General features: G+C 46.5%; 1 protein-coding gene across 1 annotated transcript in view; it reads right to left on the bottom strand.

The window, feature by feature from the left end:
• Positions 1-21,392, bottom strand: part of LOC115129886 (rho GTPase-activating protein 20-like) — a 26,040-nt gene extending 4,648 nt beyond the window's left edge. Inside the window, exons 1-14 of the mRNA XM_065018965.1 lie at positions 20,887-21,392; positions 9,341-9,426; positions 7,810-7,980; positions 7,542-7,691; positions 7,091-7,132; positions 6,813-6,981; positions 6,625-6,691; positions 6,294-6,482; positions 5,895-6,076; positions 5,542-5,706; positions 4,443-4,567; positions 3,355-3,544; positions 2,394-2,496; positions 1,263-2,242 (exon numbers count right to left, since the gene is read on the bottom strand). Coding sequence (XP_064875037.1) covers positions 1,263-2,242; positions 2,394-2,496; positions 3,355-3,544; positions 4,443-4,567; positions 5,542-5,706; positions 5,895-6,076; positions 6,294-6,482; positions 6,625-6,691; positions 6,813-6,981; positions 7,091-7,132; positions 7,542-7,691; positions 7,810-7,980; positions 9,341-9,426; positions 20,887-20,982 — 2,715 coding nt within the window. The 5' untranslated portion in view covers positions 20,983-21,392. The remainder of the gene's footprint in view (positions 1-1,262; positions 2,243-2,393; positions 2,497-3,354; positions 3,545-4,442; positions 4,568-5,541; positions 5,707-5,894; positions 6,077-6,293; positions 6,483-6,624; positions 6,692-6,812; positions 6,982-7,090; positions 7,133-7,541; positions 7,692-7,809; positions 7,981-9,340; positions 9,427-20,886) is intronic.
• Between the last annotated feature and the right edge of the window lie 1,258 nt (positions 21,393-22,650).

A 22,650-nucleotide genomic window follows, 5' to 3' on the forward strand; every position in this document is an offset into this window, starting at 1 on the left:
CTGTGAGAGAGAGATAACTGGTGAGTCTGTGAGAGAGAGATAACTGGTGAGTCTGTGAGAGAGAGATAACTGGTGAGTCTGTGAGAGAGAGATAACTGGTGAGTCTGTGAGAGAGAGATAACTGGTGAGTCTGTGAGAGAGAGATAACTGGTGAGTCTGTGAGAGAGAGATAACTGGTGAGTCTGTGAGAGAGAGATAACTGGTGAGTCTGTGAGAGAGAGATAACTGGTGAGTCTGTGAGAGAGAGATAACTGGTGAGTCTGTGAGAGAGAGATAACTGGTGAGTCTGTGAGAGAGAGATAACTGGTGAGTCTGTGAGAGAGAGAGAACTGGTGAGTCTGAGAGAGAGAGAACTGGTGTGAGAGAGAGAGAACTGGTGTGAGAGAGAGAACTGGTGAGTCTGTGAGAGAGAGAGAACTGGTGAGAGAGAGAGAGAACTGGTGAGAGAGAGAGAGAGAGAGAACTGGTGTGAGAGAGAGAGAGAACTGGTGTGAGAGAGAGAGAGAACTGGTGTGAGAGAGAGAGAGAACTGGTGAGAGAGAGAGAGAGAGAGAGAGAACTGGTGAGAGAGAGAGAGAAGAGAGAGAGAGAGAACTGGTGAGAGAGAGAGAGAGAACTGGTGTGAGAGAGAGAGAACCGGTGAGTCTGTGAGAGAGAACTGATGAGTATGTGAGAGAGAGAGAGAACTGATGAGTCTGAGAAAGAGAACTGATGAGTCTGAGAAAGAGAACTGATGAGTCTGTGAGAGAGAGAGAGAACTGATGAGTCTGTGAGAGAGAGAGAACTGATGAGTCTGAGAGAGAGAGAACTGATGAGTCTGTGAGAGAGAGAGAGAAACTGATGAGTCTGTGAGAGAGAACTGAACTGATGAGTCTGAGAAGAGAGAACTGATGAGTCTGTGAGAGAGAGAGAGAACTGATGAGTCTGTGAGAGAGAGAGAGAACTGATGAGTCTGTGAGAGAGAGAGAGAACTGATGAGTCTGTGAGAGAGAGAGAGAACTGATGAGTCTGTGAGAGAGAGAGAGAACTGATGAGTCTGTGAGAGAGAGAGAGAACTGATGAGTCTGTGAGAGAGAGAGAGAACTGATGAGTCTGTGAGAGAGAGAGAGAACTGATGAGTCTGTGAGAGAGAGAGAGAACTGATGAGTCAGAGAGAGAGAGAACTGATGAGTCAGAGAGAGAGAGAGAACTGATGAGTCAGAGAGAGAGATTCCATGAATGAACAGTACTAATAAACAACAACCACATGTAATGGAACTCACCACACCCCCCTCATCCTCCTGCTGCGACAGCGACAGTCTGCGGCCTCTCTTCAACCAGGTGTTGGGATGGAGCCCCTTGCAGCCCTTCAGCGTACCCCAGGAAGGAATCTCCTTCGGCGGGGAGATATTGGGACTGAGCCCCTGGCCTGGAGCCGGGGTGGGGATGGGTAGATTATGTTTTGAAGTAGGGGAAGATATGGGGGTTAGAGGGACAGGAGGACCAGGGGAGGGAGTCAATTTTGCGGCGCTGGGTCCCACCCTGGGTTGCCAGAATGGAGCAGACTGGATGCTGGAGTGGGAGAGGAGGCTGTCCAGGGAGTCCACTGAGGAGCGTGTGGGGGTGGGGGATGTGGGCGGCGAAGAGAGACTGGAGTAGCTCGCGTCCCGGCGTCGCGTCTGTGTACCTTGTGACCCCGAACCCTCACACACACCCTTACTGCCATTCCACTCCCCTGTGTGTGTGAGTCCGTGTGTCTGTCCATCCTTCCGTAAGCTGTGAAACATCTCCCCACCTCCAGCCAGGTCATCGATGCTACCCAGCCTGTCTGCGTTCCCTGCCAGTCGCGCCACGAAGCTGGCCACAGAGTACCCTATGGCCGGCTCTGAGCACCTCCTCGCCCCCATCCGAGGAGCTGGGGGGCTGGGACAGGAGGAGGGGGGCACAGCTGGGCTGAGTTCCCTGGTCCTACCTCGGGCCGGGGTTGAGGGCTGGAGGAGGTTGCCAGATCCAGGTTGTGTGATCGTATCACGGTCGTGGTGGTTGCCAGATTGGGGGTCTGTGGTGTCGGGGTCTGTGTCCAGGTCGGGCTGCTCCTTGTCGCAGTCACTCAGGGTGAGGACCGAGTCCAGGCTGCCCTGCAGGGGCTTGGCTCTCCAGCGCCGCCGTGAGGTGTGGAGGCATGGAGACTCACTGCTGTCATCATTCAGCATGTTCTCCAGGCTGTCATAAGACGAGTCGGTCAGGTGGAAGGAAGACACGTCTGTGGAGAGAATGAGAAAGAGAGCGAGAGAGATGGACAGAGAGAAAGAGGAGAAAATTAGATGGTGTGTGCTTTTGAGCAGGGGAATCTTTGCATAAACAGAGATGTTAGTGTGTGTGTGTGTGTGTGTGTGTGCGTGCGAGTGAGATACCCGATTCGGCACGTTTCCGGGGTAGACCTCCAAACACGGAGGTGACATCCTCTCCCAGGACCTCCTGGCAGTGTTCTATCATATACCTCACCAGGTCACACACCTGGGGACAGGACAGGGGACAGGTCTTTAACCTGGAGGAACTACTACAGATACTGAGCTCTATGTATCTTTTTATTAGGCCTTGAGTTAAACAAACAACTAGCATTTAAGACACATCGTGTTTTTCTCATGAGAAATCAGTCTCCAAGATAGAGAAGTGGGTCTATTCTTAGGACAAAGGGCTTCACAGCTTTCTAACTGCATGAAACAGGAACGCAGGAGTGACGTGAGTGATGGGAATTTACCAGATAACCTTCTCAGAGAAAGAACAATCTATTCCGAGTGGGTTGGACATTCCGTTGATATGGTGATGAACTGACACAAATGCAGCACCAAAATGGCTCTGATGGTTACATTGATGTCGCTCTGTCTGTATTTTCAATCTCGGCACACGAGATAAGCTTCTAGGGGCTATTGAACTGGCTATGGAACACATTAACTTACTTGTAACCTAAGACTTTGTTGCATAATACATTTTTGCTATGTTAGCAGAGCCGTCAGACAAATCTGTTAGCCATAGAATTAGAATTAACTGCTACACTATTAGAGAAAAAACAACACCCATTGTGAGGGAAGGGGTAGAGTGTGTGTGTGTGTGCATTGCAAGACAAGTGTGAGAACAGTGCTGACCCTGCAGGCTGAAGGAAATGCGTTGCATCTTTCCTAGCGAGCCCATTATGTTTCCAGCTACCTTCTCATTACTGTTGAGGTCCCAGCTACATGTTAACTGTTACTCTACTGTGGTTTTCCAGTGTTTGAGTGACCATTCACTAGGTTACAGGATAAAGCCTTAAGTGGAGCCTAGCCTAGATAAAAGGTTAGGGGTCAAGAGAAAGTGCTTATGTGCATTTCCCCTCACCTTCTTGGCGCCCTCCCCCTCCACCTCGGGGCTGCTGGGGCCCGGAGCCCAGAGCATGCTGGGAGCAATGCACACAGACAGGTTGAAGGCGTTCATCTGGTTGTCATGGGCGTTTTCCTGGATACCGTGCAGCACGGCGACAACGTGGCGTAGCAACAGGGTGTTCTCTTTGGGCAGTAGACCAATCAGCCTGCAGTGAAGGAGGGTCACAGATGGGTCAAAGGTTATTATTGGTTCTCAAAATGTGTATTATTTACAGTATGAACAGGGTCTTGGGTTTTCCCTGACAGGAAAAACTCCAGACGCTGGTTTGTTTATTTGGATCCCTATTAGCTTTTGTAGAAGCAGCAGCAACTCTTCCTGGGACTACAAAAAACACAACACATGACTCGTAACAAAACACTGATAGACAAGGACAGTCACACACATTTAAAATACAACAAAATACAAATACAACTTGATTTGATTTGTGTAGGTACAAGCTGCCCCTAATGACTGATACGTGGTCAGATGTTTCTCATTAGCCTGATGGTTTTGATTAGGATTCAAGTAACGTGGTAATCTGATCCTAGATCTGTCTTAAAGGGCTACCTCTACCTCCATCTGAACATGGACTCTGCTTTCCAGCACAGAAATGAACGATAACATAACAGTTCACACACTCGCTCTCTTTCTATCTCTCTCTCTCTCTCTCACGCGGCTCCCTTGTGACTGGGTGGAACGAATCGATAACAAATAGTTGAATGCCCAGGAGGAATATTCAGTTTGCCCAATATTTTCCTACTTTAAAGCGGCCTACAGTCGTGCTGAGGCTGTCCAGTCCTCCTCTTCAGTTCCCTAACCCTGTGCTCTGCCTGTTTAGAGAAGCTAGATGAAAAGCTTTGTGAACCATTGAGATAAAACTCTCCATGATTAGAACACTGAGCTGAGGGAAGCAGTGGATCCTGGCACTCTTAAAACCCTATAGAGGAGTTTCCCTTTCATAACTAAATCACCTGGTTCATTACTCAACCTATTACTGGCTGATTACGCCACTTATCAGAGTAGGCTACTGCTGATACAGGTGAGGATGGAAAGGGTCTGTCTACCTCGTTATATCCTGTGCCTGCTCCTCCTCCTCTGCCTCCTCCGATTCTGCTTCCTCCATCACATCCATCCACTGTTCATAGAGGTCGGAACACAGCAGACTGCCCGGAATGTTCCGCAGGAAGTCCTGAATGTCGAGACAGAGACCAGAGTCACTAGACTGACACAATTTATAGTGGAAAAAATATCCAACAGTAAAATGTCATTGAAGTTCATTTTGAGGTGAAGTTTTAGGTGGACACCTTCATTTGTCGTCATAGACTTTCAGATGTAACTGTTAACGTCTTCAGACTCACTCAGTGGATCTCGACCAGATTATGAGCTACAGATTAAATTGGACAACCTTATCTCTATTTAGCGATCGTTTTTGGCACAGCCTGTGCTGCATTGCTACGGGCTCGTATGTGTCACCCATAGAGATATGAGTCGATAATTGGATTGACGACAACAACACACCACAAGGGCACAGGTGTAATGTAACACTTGGCAAGCAAAGGACAAAGGCTTAAAGGTCGACTTTGGGCACGGAAAAAAACGGTCCAACTCCGCCTCTTTCTCAATTTTCAAACAGAAAATGGAGTGTGCTTTTGGTGGTCCATCGACGTGTCATTCTGGTCATGCTCGCCACGACTGACGTAGCTAGTTCGTTAGCTAAATGGAGCCGCTGTAGCTAGCCAGTAACTCCCCCTGTATGTGTTGATGTCATTTCACAGGTCGGAAGCTCTAGAGATCGGTAAGAAATTGCACTTCTGCAGCCATTTTAAAGCATTAAATGACCTGGTTTGATGGTGCATTGATCAGTTATATAGTTTAAGGCGGTTATTTGAGCGTTTTTTCTCCCCAACCTCAATACTACAGCATCAATCTGACAGCTGCATGTTTCTTTACAGCTTCATCTGCCACGGTCCTAAAAGGTGACCAGATTTACTAAGCACAAAGGTTAAACCTGTTTTTCCTCAGGTGATGAAAGTACATTTGGTTCCACTTCACTTGAACCCTCCGCCTGCCATAAGGCCTACCTAACACATCACAACATTGGTATAATTGATGTAATTCTGCCACAGACTTCACGAGTTGTCTAGCGTGTTTTAGAGAGTGGACCTTAAACACAGCAGCGATGATGAAGACGTGCTCCCGTGACAGCGGGACATCCTGAGCCCCAGAGTCCAGTCTGTCCCTGAGTTCACGACACGCCCTCGCCCCCGCTGACCGTCGGAATATCCCCCGCGTGAACGGACCCTCGTTGTACAGAAACACCAGCATGTCCTAGAGACAGAGACAGAGAGAGACAGACAGACAGACAGACAGAGACAGAGAGACAGACAGACAGAGACAGAGAGAGAGACAGAGACAGACCGAGGTTGCAGATGTGAGTGATACATTTTCAACAGACTTCCTCAAATCACTGTGATGATGTCATTCGGAAGTCACTGCGACATCATCGCCTCACTCACCATGACGGGCTTGGGCAGGGAGTTGTCCCAACAGATGGTGCTCAGCGATTGGCCAAACAGGTAGCCGGGGGCAGGAGAGGAGAGGTTTGTAGAGGAACTGTGGAGGTTAGGATTGGAGCCTTTCCAGAAAGCCCAGTTGATGAGAGAACGCCTTCGCTTGAAGGGCTTCTGAGCTGGGTCTACTGGAGAGAGATGTCAGGTCAGACAGGACGTGGTCACAACAGAGAGATCCAATCATTTGCAGTGCGACACAGGAGAGAGGAGAGAAAGGGAAGAAATAGAGTAACAAGAGAAAGCGTGAAAGCAAAAACGAGCCAATCCTGGACCATCAGTAAACAGACCATTAATAAACCTTTTTTTGACTGGTATTAGTACATTAAGCGCCTCCTCAGTCCTCACCAATCACAGGCGTTGTTGTTGTGGAGCTGCATCGGGTCTTTAGGATGAACTGGCACTGTTTGTCCACCTGTACCTGGTCGCGGTGCATCGCCCTCTGTCTGTCTGGAGGTGGAACTGTGTCCCTGCGGCCCGGCTGGGCCAGGGGCTCCCGCATATGACTCATCTGGATACTGAAAGGGAACTCATGACCTGGGAGAGGGTTAGGGCGTAAAGGTCAGAGGTTCCAGTAGGATTTAGTTCCAGGCTAGCACTAACACACCTGACTCAACACCTAATTCAACTAACACACCAGGGAATCAACCAGTAGACAAGACCTTAGTTAGAATCTCACCAATGAGAGGGTAAGGGGCGTTGTCCCTCTTGGAGCTTACCCACAGCTGGTAGTCCTTCACACAGCTCTATGGAACACAGACAAAGATATTCTAAGATCCAAGATAAACAAAAACACTCGAAAAACTACATTAGTCAAGATAACAACACAAGACACAAAAAAACAGTATTGCTCAATTCTATACACACCGTGACACCAAACTGTTGAAGAGCGAGTCGGACAACCTCATTGGTTGAATCAGAGTTACTGACACCCAAGGTCTTACTGACGACCTGAGCACAACTCCCGATGCCTTTCCCAAACACCTTCAGTGGAATGGTTTTAGGCTCATCCTTTTCCTTCTCCTCTTTTAATCGACTGGAAAAACAGGAAAGTTAGGCTCCAGCCCACAGGGAGAACACATACAGGACACACGTCAACATACGATTACAGTAGAAGAAACCATGAAGGCTTATCTGTTGCTCACCTTTTGAGCATGGAGAGCCATCTCTCCTTCTGGACCTCAGAGCTGGTAAAAATAAACCATAAACGTCAGAACAACAACACGATCAACCTAAACATGTCAAATAAGAACCTAAACACATTCTACAGCAACTTATAGAACCACCTGTAAAAATGTACCAGGTTGAAATATATACAACCTATAACGGTCATAATGTTTATCGGAGGAGTCTGATGGGAGGAGCTACAGGAGGACAGACTCATTGTAATGGCTGGAATGGAGTAAATGGAACGGTATCAAACACGTCAAGCATATGAAAACCACATGCTTGACTCAGTTCCATTAATTCCATTACAATGAGCCCATCCTCCAATAGCTCCTCCCACCAGCCTCCCCTGCTGTGTATATATAAGCAATGCTTCACTGCTCAGAAATACACAGTGCAGAGTGCAGACCCAGAATGTCTGTTGTCTACCTGAAGGTGACCACACAGTTGCAGGTGGGCCAGCCCATAACGAAGCTCCTCTCTGGGTTGGTGCTGCCCTCACATACGTCCTCCATACACTGGGCTGTCCACATCTCACCCACACACACCTGGGCCTTCAGCTTGAAGTGTGTGGGAGACCTGAGGATGACAAACAGATGTCAGAGACACACTCACACACACTCATTTTCATGTTCATTCACTGCAGTCATCCTCCCCCCTCTATCTCCCACCTTCCTCATCCCTCTCTCGCTCTTACTTGGACTTGGCGATGATGAGGATGTCGGTGAAGAGGAAGAGGTCTCTGTCCTGCGTCTGCAGCCCTGTCTTCAGCGTGACGTGGCCGTGCAGGAGGAACGCCCTATCAGGACACAGGAACGACTGGACCAATGGGCACGTCTCTAGACACACAGGAACCAGGAAGCTCTCTCTGGGGAGAAAATATCAGGTATACATCCAATCTAAACACAGTTTTCCAGAATAAATAAATATATTCTTTCCTAACCAAATTATACAACCGAAACAAAAAGGTTAAAAAAAAATGATGCAGGAACTTCAGTTCAGGGAATCAACATTATGGGGTATGTGGTTGAAGTGTGGAATTAAATGGAATGTGACCCTGCTGTGAGAGGGGTCAGTTAGGTTAGTAGTCACCAGGGCGGATGAACACACCTCCAGTATCTCTTTAATATGGTTATTCACTGCCCTGGACAGAGGGTCAAAGCCAGGGATATTAATAGATCCCAGATCCTGATTGGGATGGATTAGCTATCTGAGAGGATTAGCGATGCCTGAGAGGAGAACCACTCTAGGACTAGGAGCTTGGTGTTTTTTTTTGTGTGTGTGTGTGTGTGTAACAACAACTGGAGATCATTGTGAACCATTCATTTCACAACTGCCTTGACATATAGTATGTGAACACACACAAACAGATGGAAAAACTCTGTTCCTCTTAGTAATGAAGTCGTTCCACTCCTTCCTGTTAAGCGTCTGTAGTGTGGTGCAGATTATGAGATCACCCCTCCGAGTATTTGGAAGACATAGGCGCAACTCTCACTCAATTAAAAAAACTTGGTCCAGCTCCTTCCACTCCTCTCAATCACAGCTCAGAGTCCCAGGGGTCATCTAAGCAGTAATGACCCTGTCACACATCCAGGCTGGGAGGGGGATGTCTGGTCTGTCTCCCTGTTTGGGTCAGTCCCTTTAGACAGCTAACTCAGACTGATAACACACTTAGAAAAAAAGGCTGCTATCTAGAACCTAAAAGGCTGTCCCCGTAGGAGAACCCTTTGAAGAACCCTTTTGTGTTCCATGTAGAACCCTTTCCACAGAGGGTTCTCCTATGGGGAGAGCCATAGAACCTGTTTTTTAATATATTTTTTATAAAGAGTGCACTGCTGTCTCCTGTTTGACCAGGGTACGCACGTACACACACACACACTTCCAAAAACACACATGCACACACAGACACTCACTCGCAAGCACACACAAACTCACAGACTGTCTCCTCAGGTTCAGCCAGAGTGACCCTTGACCTCTCTGATCTATGATCATCACAATCCATGGCCACTTCTCTAGCCAAGAGAGAACCATAGAAATAGAATGGAAACTGTTGACTTAGAGCTCTAACTTGAGAGCTGAATCCTAACTGGAAAACCCACTTAACTCAAGCTTCGAGTGTGATATTGATGGGAGATTTGCAGGAAAAGTTGAGTAGTGTAATTTTTGTTGAGCTAGGATTTGACCTTTACATGTAGTTTATGTGAAATGTCCCTGGTCCCCCAACGTACCTGGAGAAAGTTCTGGATCTGGTCAGGGCTTTGTTGATGACCAAAGAGGGAGCGGACTGTCGACGATGGCTCAGAGACTTCATCCTCTGTGGAGGAGAGAGAGGGGTGCGATATGGGTGGAGAGAAACAGAGAGAGAGAGAGAGAGAGAGAGAGAGAGAGAGAGAGAGAGAGAGAGGTACGATATGGGTGGAGAGAAACAGAGAGAGAGAGAGAGAGGTACGATATGGGTGGAGAGAAACAGAGAGAGAGAGAGAGAGAGGTACGATATGGGTGGAGAGAAACAGAGAGAGAGAGAGAGAGAGAGTACGATATGGGTGGAGAGAAACAGAGAGAGAGAGAGAGAGAGGTACGATATGGATGGAGAGAAACAGAGAGAGAGAGAGAGGTACGATATGGATGGAGAGAAACAGAGAGAGAGAGAGAGGTACGATATGGATGGAGAGAAACAGAGAGAGAGAGAGAGGTACGATATGGATGGAGAGAAACAGAGAGAGAGAGAGAGGTACGATATGGATGGAGAGAAACAGAGAGAGAGAGAGTACGATATGGATGGAGAGAAACAGAGAGAGAGAGAGGTACGATATGGATGGAGAGAAACAGAGAGAGAGAGAGGTACGATATGGATGGAGAGAAACAGAGAGAGAGAGAGGTACGATATGGATGGAGATGGAGGGAAACAGAGAGAGAGAGAGAAGTACGATATGGATGGAGAGAAACAGAGAGAGAGAGAGGTACGATATGGATGGAGATGGAGGGAAACAGAGAGAGAGGAGAGAGAGAGAGGGGTACGATATGGATGGAGATGGAGGGAAACAGAGAGAGAAAGAGGTACGATATGGATGGAGATGGAGGGAAACAGAGAGAGAGGAGAGAGAGAGAGGGGTACGATATGGATGGAGATAGAGGGAAACAGAGAGAGAGAGGTACGATATGGATGGAGATGGAGGGAAACAGAGAGAGAGGGGTACGATATGGATGGAGAGAAACAGAGAGAGGTACGATATGGATGGAGATGGAGGGAAACAGAGAGAGAGAGAGAGGGGTACGATATGGATGGAGATGGAGGAAACAGAGGGGTACGATATGGATGGAGATGGAGGGAAACAGAGAGAGAGAAGTACGATATGGATGGAGAGAAACAGAGAGAGAGAGAGAGGTACGATATGGATGGAGAGAAACAGAGAGAGAGAGAGAGGTACGATATGGATGGAGATGGAGGGAAACAGAGAGAGAGGAGAGAGAGGGGTACGATATGGATGGAGGTGGAGGGAAACAGAGAGAGAGGTACGATATGGATGGAGATGGAGGGAAACAGAGAGAGAGGGGTACGATAGGGGTGGAGATGGAGGGAAACAGAGAGAGAGAGGTACGATATAGATGGAGATGGAGGGAAACAGAGAGAGAGGGGTACGATATGGATGGAGATGGAGGGAAACAGAGAGAGAGAGAGAGGTACGATATGGATGGAGATGGAGGGAAACAGAGAGAGAGAGAGAGGTACGATATGGATGGAGATGGAGGGAAACAGAGAGAGAGAGAGAGGTACGATATGGATGGAGATGGAGGGAAACAGAGAGAGAGAAGTACGATATGGATGGAGAGAAACAGAGAGAGGTACGATATGGATGGAGAGAAACAGAGAGAGGTACGATATGGATGGAGAGAAACAGAGAGAGGTACGATATGGATGGAGAGAAACAGAGAGAGAGAGAGGTACGATATGGATGGAGATGGAGGGAAACAGAGAGAGAGGGGTACGATATGGATGGAGAGAAACAGAGAGAGAGAGGTACGATAATGATGGAGATGGAGAGAAACAGAGAGAGAGAGGTACGATATGGATGGAGATGGAGGGAAACAGAGAGAGAGAGAGGTACGATATGGATGGAGAGAAACAGAGAGAGAGAGAGAGGTACGATATGATTGGAGATGGAGGGAAACAGAGAGAGAGAGAGGTACGATATGGATGGAGATGGAGGGAAACAGAGAGAGAGAGAGGTACGATATGGATGGAGATGGGGGGGAAACAGAAAGAGAGAGAGTTACGATATGGATGGAGAGAAACAGAGAGGTATGATATGGATGGAGAGAAACAGAGAGAGAGAGAGGTACGATATGGATGGAGAGAAACAGAGAGAGGGGTACGATATGGATGGAGAGAAACAGAGAGAGAGAGAGAGTTACGATATGGATGGAGAGAAACAGAGAGAGAGGTACGATATGGATGGAGAGAAACAGAGAGAGAGAGGTACGATATGGATGGAGAGAAACAGAGAGAGAGAGGTACGATATGGATGGAGAGAAACAGAGAGAGAGGGGTACGATATGGATGGAGGGAAACAGAGAGAGAGGGGTACGATATGGATGGAGAGAAACAGAGAGAGAGAGGGGTACGATATGGATGGAGATGGAGGGAAACAGAGAGAGAGAGAGGGGTACGATATGGATGGAGATGGAGGGAAACAGAGAGAGAGGTACGATATGGATGGAGATGGAGGGAAACAGAGAGAGAGAGAGGTACGATATGGATGGAGAGAAACAGAGAGAGAGAGAGGGGTACGATATGGATGGAGATGGAGGGAAACAGAGAGAGAGGAGAGAGAGGGGTACGATATGGATGGAGGTGGAGGGAAACAGAGAGAGAGGTACGATATGGATGGAGATGGAGGGAAACAGAGAGAGAGAGAGAGGGGTACGATAGGGGTGGAGATGGAGGGAAACAGAGAGAGAGAGGTACGATATGGGTGGAGATGGAGGGAAACAGAGAGAGAGAGAGGTACGATATGGATGGAGATGGAGGGAAACAGAGAGAGGAGAGAGAGAGAGGGGTACGATATGGATGGAGAGAAACAGAGAGAGAGAGAGGTACGATATGGATGGAGATGGAGGGAAACAGAGAGAGAGGGGTACGATATGGATGGAGATGGAGGGAAACAGAGAGAGAGAGGTACGATATGGATGGAGATGGAGGGAAACAGAGAGAGAGGTACGATATGGATGGAGATGGAGGGAAACAGAGAGAGAGATGATACGGATGGAGATGGAGGAAACAGAGAGAGAGGCGATAGGATGGAGATGGAGGAAACAGAGAGAGAGGTACGATATGGATGGAGATGGAGGGAAACAGAGCGAGAGAGAGGGGTACGATATGGATGGAGATGGAGGGAAACAGAGCGAGAGAGAGGTACGATATGGATGGAGATGGGGGAAACAGAGAGAGAGAGAGGTACGATATGGATGGAGATGGGGGGGAAACAGAAAGAGAGAGAGGTACGATATGGATGGAGATGGGGGGGAAACAGAAAGAGAGAGGTACGATATGGATGGAGATGGAGGGAAACAGAGAGAGAGAGAGAGTTACGATATGGATGGAGAGAAACAGAGAGAGAGAGAGAGTTGCGGTATGGATGGAGATGGAGGGAAACAGAGAGAGAGAGGTACGATATGGATGGAGAGAAACAGAGAGAGAGAGGTACGATATGGATGGAGATGGAGGGAAACAGAGTGAGAGAGGGGTACGATATGGATGGAGATAGAGGGAAACAGAGAGAGAGGGGTATGATATGGATGGAGGGAAACAGAGAGAAAGGGGTATGATATGGATGGAGGGAAACAGAGAGAGAGGGGTACGATATGGATGGAGAGAAACAGAGAGAGAGAGGGGTACGATATGGATGGAGATGGAGGGAAACAGAGAGAGAGAGAGAGTTGCGGTATGGATGGAGATGGAGGGAAACAGAGAGAGAGAGAGAGTTGCGGTATGGATGGAGATGGAGGGAAACAGAGAGAGAGAGGTACGATATGGATGGAGAGAAACAGAGTGAGAGAGGGGTACGATATGGATGGAGATAGAGGGAAACAGAGAGAGAGGGGTATGATATGGATGGAGGGAAACAGAGAGAAAGGGGTATGATATGGATGGAGGGAAACAGAGAGAGAGGGGTACGATATGGATGGAGAGAAACAGAGAGAGAGAGGGGTACGATATGGATGGAGATGGAGGGAAACAGAGAGAGAGAGGGGTACGATATGGATGGAGATGGAGGGAAACAGAGAGAGAGAGAGGTACGATATGGATGGAGATGGGGGGGAAACAGAAAGAGAGAGAGTTACGATATGGATGGAGAGAAACAGAGAGAGAGTTACGATATGGATGGAGAGAAACAGAGAGAGAGAGAGGTACGATATGGATGGAGAGAAACAGAGAGAGAGGGGTACGATATGGATGGAGAGAAACAGAGAGAGAGAGAGAGAGTATACGATATGGATGGAGAGAAACAGAGAGAGAGGTACGATATGGATGGAGAGAAACAGAGAGAGAGAGGTGGGATGGAAAACAGAGAGAGAGAGAAACGATATGGATGGAGAGAAACAGAGAGAGAGGGTACGATATGGATGGAGATGAGAGAAAGGGGGTACAGGATGGAGGAAACAGAGAGAGAGGGGTAGATATGGATGGAGAGAAACAGAGAGAGAGAGGGGTACGATGGATGGAGATGGAGGGAAACAGAGAGAGAGAGAGGGGGGTACGATATGGATGGAGATGGAAAACAGAGAGAGAGAGGTACGATATGGATGGAGATGGAGGGAAACAGAGAGAGAGGAGAGAGAGGGGTACGATATGGATGGAGGTGGAGGGAAACAGAGAGAGAGGTACGATATGGATGGAGATGGAGGGAAACAGAGAGAGAGAGAGAGGGGTATGATAGGGGTGGAGATGGAGGGAAACAGAGAGAGAGAGGTACGATATGGGTGGAGATGGAGGGAAACAGAGAGAGAGGAGAGAGAGAGAGGGGTACGATATGGATGGAGATGGAGGGAAACAGAGAGAGGAGAGAGAGAGAGGGGTACGATATGGATGGAGAGAAACAGAGAGAGAGAGAGGTACGATATGGATGGAGAGAAACAGAGAGAGAGAGAGGTACGATATGGATGGAGATGGAGGGAAACAGAGAGAGAGGGGTACGATATGGATGGAGATGGAGGGAAACAGAGAGAGAGAGAGAGAGAGGTACGATATGGATGGAGATGGAGGAAACAGAAGAGAGGTACGATATGGATGGAGATGGAGGGAAACAGAGCGAGAGAGAGGTACGATATGGATGGAGATGGGGGAAACAGAGAGAGAGAGGGTATGATATGGATGGAGATGGGGGAAACAGAAAGAGAGAGAGGTATGATATGGATGGAGATGGGGAAACAGAAAGAGAGAGGTACGATATGGATGGAGAGGGAAACAGAGAGAGAGAGAGAGTTACGATATGGATGGAGAGAAACAGAGAGAGAGAGAGAGTGGATGGATGGAGATGGAGGGAAACAGAGAGAGAGAGAGGTACGATATGGATGGAGAGAAACAGAGAGAGAGAGGTACGATATGGATGGAGATGGAGGGAAACAGAGTGAGAGAGGGGTACGATATGGATGGAGATAGAGGGAAACAGAGAGAGAGGGGTATGATATGGATGGAGGGAAACAGAGAGAGAGGGGTATGATATGGATGGAGAGAAACAGAGAGAGAGGGGTACGATATGGATGGAGATGGAGGGAAACAGAGAGAGAGAGGGGTACGATATGGATGGAGATGGAGGGAAACAGAGAGAGAGAGGGGTACGATATGGATGGAGATGGAGGGAAACAGAGAGAGAGAGAGGGGTATGATATGGATGGAGAGAAACAGAGAGAGAGGGGTATGATATGGATGGAGATGGAGGGAAACAGAGAGAGAGGGGTATGATATGGATGGAGATGGAGGGAAACAGAGAGAGAGGGGTACGATATGGATGGAGAGAAACAGAGAGAGAGAGGGGTACGATATGGATGGAGATGGAGGGAAACAGAGAGAGAGGGGTACGATATGGATGGAGAGAAACAGAGAGAGAGAGGGGTACGATATGGATGGAGATGGAGGGAAACAGAGAGAGAGAGGTACGATATGGATGGAGATGGAGGGAAACAGAGAGAGAGGGGTATGATATGGATGGAGATGGAGGGAAACAGAGAGAAAGAGGTACGATATGGATGGAGATGGAGGGAAACAGAGAGAGAGGGGCACGATATGGATGGAGATGGAGGGAAACAGAGAGAGAGGGGTACGATATGGATGGAGATGGAGGGAAACAGAGAGCTGTACAGACATGCCAGACACTGCAGAGACTCTGATCCAACAGCCCAAATATGTCTTCAACTCTGACTAATGTTCTAATGAGTTTTACCTTATTTACAGTACACAGCAGCAGCTGGCTGGACAGACACTTACAGCATATAAACAACGGTTCAGAAGCCTACTGTGGTGAGCCTAGACATTGGTTAAAAAGCGTACTGTGGTGCAGCCTAAACATTGGTTAAAAAGCGTACTGTGGTGAGCCTAGACATTGGTTAAAAAGCCTACTGTGGTGCAGCCTAGACATTGGTTAAAAAAAAGCGTACTGTGGTGCAGCCTAAACATTGGTTAAAAGCGTACTGTGGTGCAGCCTAATCATTGGTTAAAAAGCGTACTGTGGTGCAGCCTAACATTGGTTAAAAAGCGTAAGCCTAATCATTGGTTAAAGCGTACTGTGGTGCAGCCTAACATTGGTTAAAAAGCGTGTGGTGCAGCCTAAACATTGGTTAAAAAGCGTACTGTGGTGCAGCCTAGACATTGGTTAAAAGCGTACTGTGGTGCAGCCTAGACATTGGTTAAAAAGCTGTGGTGCAGCCTAATCATTGGTTAAATTGTGGCGCAGCCTAAACATTGTTGGTTAAAAACTGTGGTGCAGCCTACTGTGGTGAGCCTAAACATTGGTTAAAAGCGTACTGTGGTGCAGCCTAAACATTGGTTAAAAAGCGTACTGTGGTGCAGCCTAAACATTGGTTAAAAAGCATTGGTTAAAAGCGTACTGTGGTGCAGCCTAAACATTGGTTAAAAAGCGTACTGTGGTGCAGCCTAAACATTGGTTAAAAGCGTACTGTGGTGCAGCCTAAACATTGGTTAAAAAGCGTACTGTGGTGCAGCCTGACATTGGTTAAAAAAAAGCGTACTGTGGTGCAGCCTAAACATTGGTTCAAAAGCGTACTGTGGTGCAGCCTAAACATTGGTTAAAAAGCGTACTGTGGTGCAGCCTAAACATTGGTTAAAAAGCGTACTGTGGTGCAGCCTAAACATTGGTTAAAAAGCGTACTGTGGTGCAGCCTAGACATTGTTTAAAAAGCGTACTGTGGTGCAGCCTAATCATTGCACAAGTCCGAGGTAAAGAGATAACATTTACACTAGATGTATGCGATAACTCGCCATCGACTTTGGTGTCAGCAGTCACCGCTAGAATGGCCTCCAAACGGACAGTTTGAGGGAAGTGAAATTTACAATGGAGGTTTCAATTATATAACAGGGCTGAGGTGTCCCCTCTGACAGGAGAGGACTGGGTTCTTTCTCAGTGAGGGATGTCTCCTGTAGGTGTAGACTGTAGGGAGCTCTGAAGAGACTTTCCTTTTGAGGGACAACACATGTCATTCATTAATTGGGAGTCCAAATTTGATTGAGGGTGGATGATCTTATTTTAAGGTAGAAAATATAAAGTGAATACGTAAATCAGATGTTATTCCTCTGTGAAATCTACAGGTAACCCTGTGTACAACTTTGGGGTCAGTCATACCTCCTCTGAGGTCACCAATGTACAGCTGATTAATTGCATTACAACATGTTACCAGCATGCAGGGTAGGTTAATCTGTAATCTGTTACAGTTACTAGTTAGTTACCTGTCCAAAATTGTAACCAGTAACCTAACTTTTGGATTACCCAAACTCAGTCTGATTACATTCAGTTACTTTTAGATTACTTTCCCCTTAAGAGGCATTAGAAGACAAAAATGTATTTTACCAATTGAACGACATCTATTGCAGGATAAATCAATGTTAAAGTTTACATAGCTGGCCATATATGGATGTTACATTTTACTTTATGGGTTGGTTATATAGGCTTCTCCTAACTCATCGCTTCTACTACATATAATAATAATAATAAAAAGATTGCATTAATATATAGAATTTAAAAATATGTTTAAAAAAATGGATGTAGCAACTACAGATTGCCCCTTTAAGTCTATCAAAAGTGTGCAACTTTGAGCATGTGTCCAGTAGGCCTATGGAATTTTTTTTATCAGCATGAATTTGACTGAGCAATAAAAGCCCCACTTGTATGCCATAGGCTGGGATCCGCACTATGCAGCTGTTGCAAGAGCACATTTTTCACTGGCTGTCCATTGGTTTCAAAAACAATGATTGATAGGCAGCTTAAACTTCTTGAATTCAACCATTATTGGGTTCAAATACACATTTAGATTTGTGAACAGACATCCACAATCCGTAAGGCGCAAATAGCTACATGAGAGAGCAGCAGTGTGATTCACATCAATGAGCTATGTAGATATCAATAATAAGTGATATCTGTATGCAGTAGACTACACCACTGATGTCATCCTGTCCTCCAAGCGTTTATTCACGTTGGATGCCGACAGCAGTCGCACCATTGGAAGACATAGATTGGACTGTAGCCTACAAAAACCCGTTCCTGCTCTTTTCATGTGATTCATCAAACACATGTGGTGTGTCATCCTAGTGGTCTCTGATTTACGATCAGTCTCGCTCAGGTGGAACAAACTTCAAATGTGCGCCTTTTTTCAATACCGATTTGAGTGTCATTGAGAAAACAGAGAAGAGTCCAAGATTTGTTTTGCAAAAATCCTGAATTTAAAAGTAATCATCTACTTTTTCAAAAGTATCTGTAATCTGATTACAATATTTTTGCTGTTAACGGATTACAGTTACCGTTTTGTTGTAATCCCTTACATGTAACGGATTACATGTAATCTGTTACTCCCCAACCCTGGTTACCAGAGTAGTTGGTTATTAAGTTAATACATGGCACATGGGCAACAATGTAAAGCATTGCCTGTTCTATCTCAAAGTAAACAGCTAAATAACATGTTATTCTGAACTGTACAGATAATGACTTGTGTCATGACTTTAGGCATAATCATGTTTCCTCAACAGACCACTTATTTATGTTAAGCCCATCAGGGTTATCTAGTCTGCTGGTCAGCAGCCAAATCAGCTGACCTAAACAGTTAGGACCTATCCTGTGATGACATCGGCTGTCACTACTGGTTATAAGGAAGGCATCTATACTACATTAGTAATGACAGTTATACACAGTAATATACAGTGCATTGGAAAGTAATCAGAACCCTTGACCTTTTCCACATTATGTTACGTTACAGCCTTATTCTAAATTGATGAAATTATTTCCCCCCCCTCCCTCATCTAAACACAATATCCCATAATGACAAAGAGAAAACAGGTTTTAGAATTTTTTGCAAAAACAGAAATACCTTATTTACATAAGTATTCAAACCCTTTGATAGGAGACTCGAAATTGAGCTCAGATGCATCCTGTTTCCATTGATCATCCTTAAGATGTTTCTACAACTTGATTAGAGTCCAACTGTGGTAAATTCAATTGATTGGACATGATTTGGAAAGGCACACACCTGTTAATATAAGGTCCCACAGTTGACAGTGCATGTCAGAGCAAAAACCAAGCCATGAGGTCGAAGGAATTGTCCGTAGAGCTCCGAGACAGGATTGTGTCGAGGCTCAGATCTGGGGAAGGGTACCAAAACATTTCTGCAGCTTTGAAGGTCCCCAAGAACACAGTGGCCTCCATCATTCTTAAATGGAAGAAGTTGGGAACCACCAAGACTCTTCCTAGAGCTGGCTGCCCCGCCAAACAGAGCAATTGGGGGAGAAGGGCCGTGGTCAGGAGGTGACCAAAAACCTGATGGTCACTCTGACAGAGCTCCTCTGTGGAGATGGAAGAACCTTCCAGAAGGACAACCATCTCTGCAGCACTCCGCCAACCAGGCCTTTATAGTAGAGTAGCCAGACGGATGCCACTCCTCAGCAAAAGGCATATGACAGCCCGCTTGGAGTTTGCCAAAAGGCATCTAAAGACTCTCAGACCATGAGAAACAAGATTCTTTGGTCTGATGAAACCAATATTGAACTCTTTGGCCTGAATGCCAAGCGTCACGTCTGGAGGAAACCTGGCGCCATCTCTACCGTAAGGGTGGCAGAATCATGCTGTGGGGATGTGTTTCAGAGGCAGGGACTGGGAGACTAGTCAGGATTGAGGGGAAGATGAACAGAGCAAATACAGAGTAGATCCTTGGTGAAAACCTGCTCCAAAGTGCTCAGGACCTCAGACTGGGGCGAAGGTTCACATTCCAACAGGACAACGACCCTAAGCACACAGCCAAGACAACGCAAGAGTGGCTTCGGGACAAGTCTCTGAATGTCCTTGAGTGGCCAGCCAGAGCCCGGACTTGAACCCAATCTAGCATCTCTGGAGAGACCTGAAAATATCTGTGCAGCAACGCTCCCCATCCAACCTGAAAGAGCTTGACAGGATCTCCAGAGAAGAATGGGAGAAAGTCCCCAAATACAGGTGTGCCAAGCTTGTAGCGTCACACCCAAGAAGACTGGAGGATGTAATCACTGCCAAAGGGGCTTCATCAAACTACTGAGTCAGGGGTCTGAATACTTATGTAAAGGTCATATCTCCGGTTTATATTTTTTATACATTTGCAAACATTTCTAAAAACCTGTTTTTGGTTTGTCATTATGGGGTATTGTGTGTAGATTGATGAGGGGGGAAAAAACAATTTAATACATTTTAGAATAAGGCTGTAATGTAACAAAACGTGGGAAAAGTCAAGGGGTCTGAATACTTTCTGAATGCACCGTAGGTCTTGTGACTGGATAGATAAATGAAAGAGTTTTAATAACTATAAATGACTGAAGCAGTCAGGGTATTAATGGCAGGCTTGCTTATATCTGCTATTTCCACACAAAGCAGAGCAGTGGGTAAAACCTATTGCAAACGGCTGCCAGTCCCCACGCAGCCAGACACTATAGTGGTGCCAGAGACTGGAATACCCGGCTACAGAACACCACAGCTTTTACACAAACACCACAACTACTGATTCAGAAGACTGCGGAGGGGGAATCTATACATTCCAACTGTTGATCATTGTCCTATAATAACCTACAGTTGGCTATATGATAAAAGCCTAAGGTTTCAAACGAAGGTGTCATATTTGATATACTGCATAAGATCTATGGTTTCAGAGCATTGAAACGCTTTTGAAATGTCACCAATTCACATATACGCATGGATATGCAACAAGTAGTGCTGTTTTCAGAAAATAACTGAGTTGCATGGGCCTAATTCCTGGGTCTGTCTATGGATATTCAGATTAGTATCTACAACCGGGGGTTTGGTTTAACGGCGATTTACTCCCTCCTCCTGCGAACACCGAGTCCGAACATAGCACCGGCAATCCCCGTGTGAGTCAGTGCGCTACGGGGCACAGAGCGCGTAACAACACAATTGCAATAAGCTACTTTACAAAAAAAGTATTTTCACTGTTTTGAAACGCATAACAAATCACACACACATTAATGGGAATGAGTGCGTAAAAACACATGATTTGGCCTATCACGTTAATTTACCCTCTTGTGTTCATGTTGCGTGCTGGTCTTGGACTCGCCGGTGAGTGACGTCCTGCGGCTCAGCTCGTTCTGTTGCTGTGGTGACATGGTTTCCATCCAGGTAGAGTTCCGCGGGAAAAGGAGAGCTGCAACCGCACTCTACTGTCCCAAAGCTACCCAAAGACGAAGTAAAGAAATAAACTCCATAAAACTACTTATTCGTTAGAAGCATTCCACCCATGCGTCGCTGTGCATGTGCGAAAGAAAGGTAAATTCTCCTGTCGACACCTTGCAGTCCAACCAAAGTCGTATAAACTACGCACAGGATCTGTATACGGTATTATGCCCGTCGTGGTTGAAAATGAGAGTTCAGTTGTCTGGTGTTGAAAACGAACGGTCTAAGCCATGCACATCTTCACAATTTATAGGTCCTCTAAGCACGCACCTCACTCAGGCTCTCCACACACTGAATCAAATTGGCTGTGTCAATTCTTTACACACGAGCTCGTGAGCCCTGTGGAGTCAGCGCCTCGGTGGCCCCTGGGTCCTACTGCAGACCGTGTCTGGTAGAGAAGAGTTGGTTCTTTTTAAGAAAAATATCTCAGGGAAAATGGACCAGGTAACATTTCAATGAGAGTGGGGACTATGTTACAAGCTTGATAAAAAAAAATCGTATGTGCTTGTTGTATTCCTCCAAGATTTGAGGTGAGCTTTGAAGTTTAGACTTGTTAGACTTGTGAAAAACACTATTCTTATTATCATGATCAGCAGGAATTAGACATGATAGACATTCATTAACAGGTGGTCAGTGTAATAGACAAGAGGGCGCTGTGCCCACTGTCATAATAAGAGTAGGAGATAAGAAATGGGACCCAAAACTTTGTAGAACTTGGAACTCTGTTTCAAAAAAAGAAAGAATGTAATAAAATCCATTTTACTGCAGCATCAGACAGAAGTGGAGCACAAACTGGGCTAAAGTGAGAAGAACCAGGGCAGTGTGTGCTCCCCAAACCAATCACAATCATAGCCCCATTTAGAGTGGTTCAGAAAATCAGATGATTAGATGAATGAGGGTGATAATGAAATGCCTTGGGCTGTTGGGCAGACAGAACATAGAGAAAGTACAACATACCCTCATTATTGTCTCTCTGAAACTTAAACTTTCTCCTTTAAACTTGAGGGCCGGTTTCCTGGAACCTAATTAGTCCTCATTAGGTTGAAGTTGAATTTAAAAGAGAAAAAGTAACATCCCTCCTAACTTCTCCTGATATCCCCTCTTTTTCAGGCACGCAGACACATTATGTCATTTCATTAGATAGAGGCTTTGAGTGGCTTTTCGCCTGTGCTCTGTAGGGTTCCATTAGGAAGGAACGTCTGGTCTCCCTGCACAGCCAAAACATGTGGCGAAGAGCCCTCAGAGCCGACTACTACAATCACTAACACTACATTCCTATCTTTCTCTCCCACTCTGCCTATCCCTCTCTCCCTCAACTCCCCACACTCTTTCTGTCCATGCCTCTTTCCCTTCTGCCAACAGCCCTATACTTCCCGTCCGTCCCTCCACCTCTTTCTGTTTGTCTTCCTTCATCTCCTCCTCCCTCTCTCCATGTTCATCCCAGCACAGCATTTCTCTCTCCAGTGGTTGGCCCGACCCTCGTCCCATCGATTTAATCAGCTTCCCTAATGAGCCAATGTTCCAGACAGAAAAAGGCAGAGAGGCGTGTGTCTGTTCGCTATGCAAGGTCCTGAGGACATCACCTCTCCTCTTCACCTGCAGCAACTAGC

This window comes from Oncorhynchus nerka, linkage group LG5, assembly GCF_034236695.1.
Source record: "Oncorhynchus nerka isolate Pitt River linkage group LG5, Oner_Uvic_2.0, whole genome shotgun sequence".
Lineage (NCBI taxonomy): Eukaryota > Metazoa > Chordata > Actinopteri > Salmoniformes > Salmonidae > Oncorhynchus > Oncorhynchus nerka.